The sequence below is a fragment of the Mandrillus leucophaeus genome, unplaced genomic scaffold (genome assembly GCF_000951045.1).
Source record: "Mandrillus leucophaeus isolate KB7577 unplaced genomic scaffold, Mleu.le_1.0 Scaffold151, whole genome shotgun sequence".
Classification (NCBI taxonomy): Eukaryota; Metazoa; Chordata; class Mammalia; order Primates; family Cercopithecidae; genus Mandrillus; species Mandrillus leucophaeus.
In genome coordinates, this window is record NW_012101488.1 from 1955819 (window position 1) to 1957520 (window position 1702).

At 49.8% G+C, this 1702-nt stretch overlaps 1 protein-coding gene across 1 annotated transcript in view; it reads left to right on the plus strand.

The window, feature by feature from the left end:
- Window positions 1–1702, plus strand: part of CCDC61 (coiled-coil domain containing 61) — a 30495-nt gene that overhangs the window by 6972 nt on the left and 21821 nt on the right. Inside the window, exons 2-3 of the mRNA XM_011975154.1 lie at window positions 919–1077; window positions 1362–1444. Of these exons, the coding sequence (XP_011830544.1) occupies window positions 930–1077; window positions 1362–1444 (231 nt within the window). The 5' untranslated portion in view covers window positions 919–929. The remainder of the gene's footprint in view (window positions 1–918; window positions 1078–1361; window positions 1445–1702) is intronic.

The following is a 1702-nucleotide window of genomic DNA, read 5'->3' on the forward strand; positions in this document are numbered from 1 at the left end:
TTTTTGTATTTTTAGTAGAGATGGGGTTTCATCATTGTTGACCAGGCTGGTCTAGAACTCCTGACCTCATGATCCACCCGCCTCAGCCTCCCAAAGTACTGGGATTACAGGCGTGAGCCACTGCACCTGGCCTGCTCTGACCCCCTTTTAAAAGCTTGGCTCATCCTACTCCAATACCCCCATCCCTCTTTCCAGCTTGACTTTTCTCCGCAATGTTTGCTGAATGAATGAATGAATGAATGAATGAATGAATGAATAATAAATATATAATGATTATAAGACTTAATAAAGTAATGCTAATATTAATCATGATCCTTTTGTTGGCAATCATATATTTCTTTATTTCTTTTCTTTCTTTTCTTAACTGAGTTGGGGTCTCACTCTGTCACCCAGACTGGAGTGCAGTGGCAAGATCACAGCTCACTGCAACCTCTGCCTCCAGCCTCCCAAGTAGCTGGGACCACAGGCACACACCACCACACCTGGCAATTTTTTTGTATTTTTAGTAGAGGTGGGGTTTCACCACATTGCCCAGGCTGGTCTTGAACTCTTGAGCTCAAGCGATCCTCCTGCCTCAGCCTCCCAAAGTGCTGGGATACCAGCTGTCAGCCACCGCGCCTGGCTTGGCAATCATGTATTTCTAGTATCCAGCATGTATTGGACACAGCAGCGTGCAGGTCTTAGTACCAAGAGCTTTTATACATATTGCCCAGTGTAATCCTCACAATAAGTCCAGGAGGTTGGTGCCATTGTTATACCCATTTTCCAGATGAGGAAACTGAGGCACAGAGAGGTGAATTCGCTTTCCCAGGATGCCACAGCTGGTAAATGATGGAGCCAGGATATGAGGCCTGGCCTTCCAACTCGTGAGCCTGGGCTCTCAGCTCCTCTGGATTTCTCTCTCATCCCCTTCTCCAGCAACCTTGACCATGGACCAGCCGGCCGGCCTGCAGGTGGACTACGTCTTCCGGGGTGTGGAGCATGCCGTGCGGGTGATGGTTTCTGGGCAGGTGCTGGAGCTGGAGGTGGAGGACCGGATGACGGCTGACCAGTGGCGGGGCGAGTTCGATGCTGGCTGTGAGTGTGCCTGCCTGGGGTGGGCTCACGTTTCCTCTCCTGGGATCAGCTTCTCCCAGAAGATGAGGCCACCCTGAATCCTGCCCACCCGCCTCTTCTATGTGGTTATAAAACCCACCAGAGAGCAGAATTTAGCTCCAGAAGCTCTCCAGTGTGGGGAGGGATGTAGGTCTTGGTGCTCAAGCCAGAGACACTGGAGTTGGGTAGAATTGGAGAGCTTAGATGCCTTGCCCTGGGGCTGGGCAAGCCGTCAGACCTCAGGAGAGACTTTTCTCCCCACCCAGTCATTGAAGATTTGACTCACAAGACAGGGAACTTCAAACAATTCAACATCTTCTGTCATATGCTGGAGTCAGCCCTCACTCAGGTAGGGCCCGGGGTGGCGGGTGCGGGTGGGAGGGGGGTTCTGTCTTCCAGGTTCCTGGGGGGTTGATGCCCAACTGATGTGTGTCAGACCCTCTACCTCTTCTTTCATCGTGGGAAGAGAGCGATCGTTTTCTTCTTTTGCCAAATGTAAATGGTTCATTTTGAATTTAATGATAGTTATTCTCATGTAGAAAATTCAGGTCACAGAGAAATACAAACAAGAAAGTAAAAATCACTCCATCCCTAATACTCGCTTCTG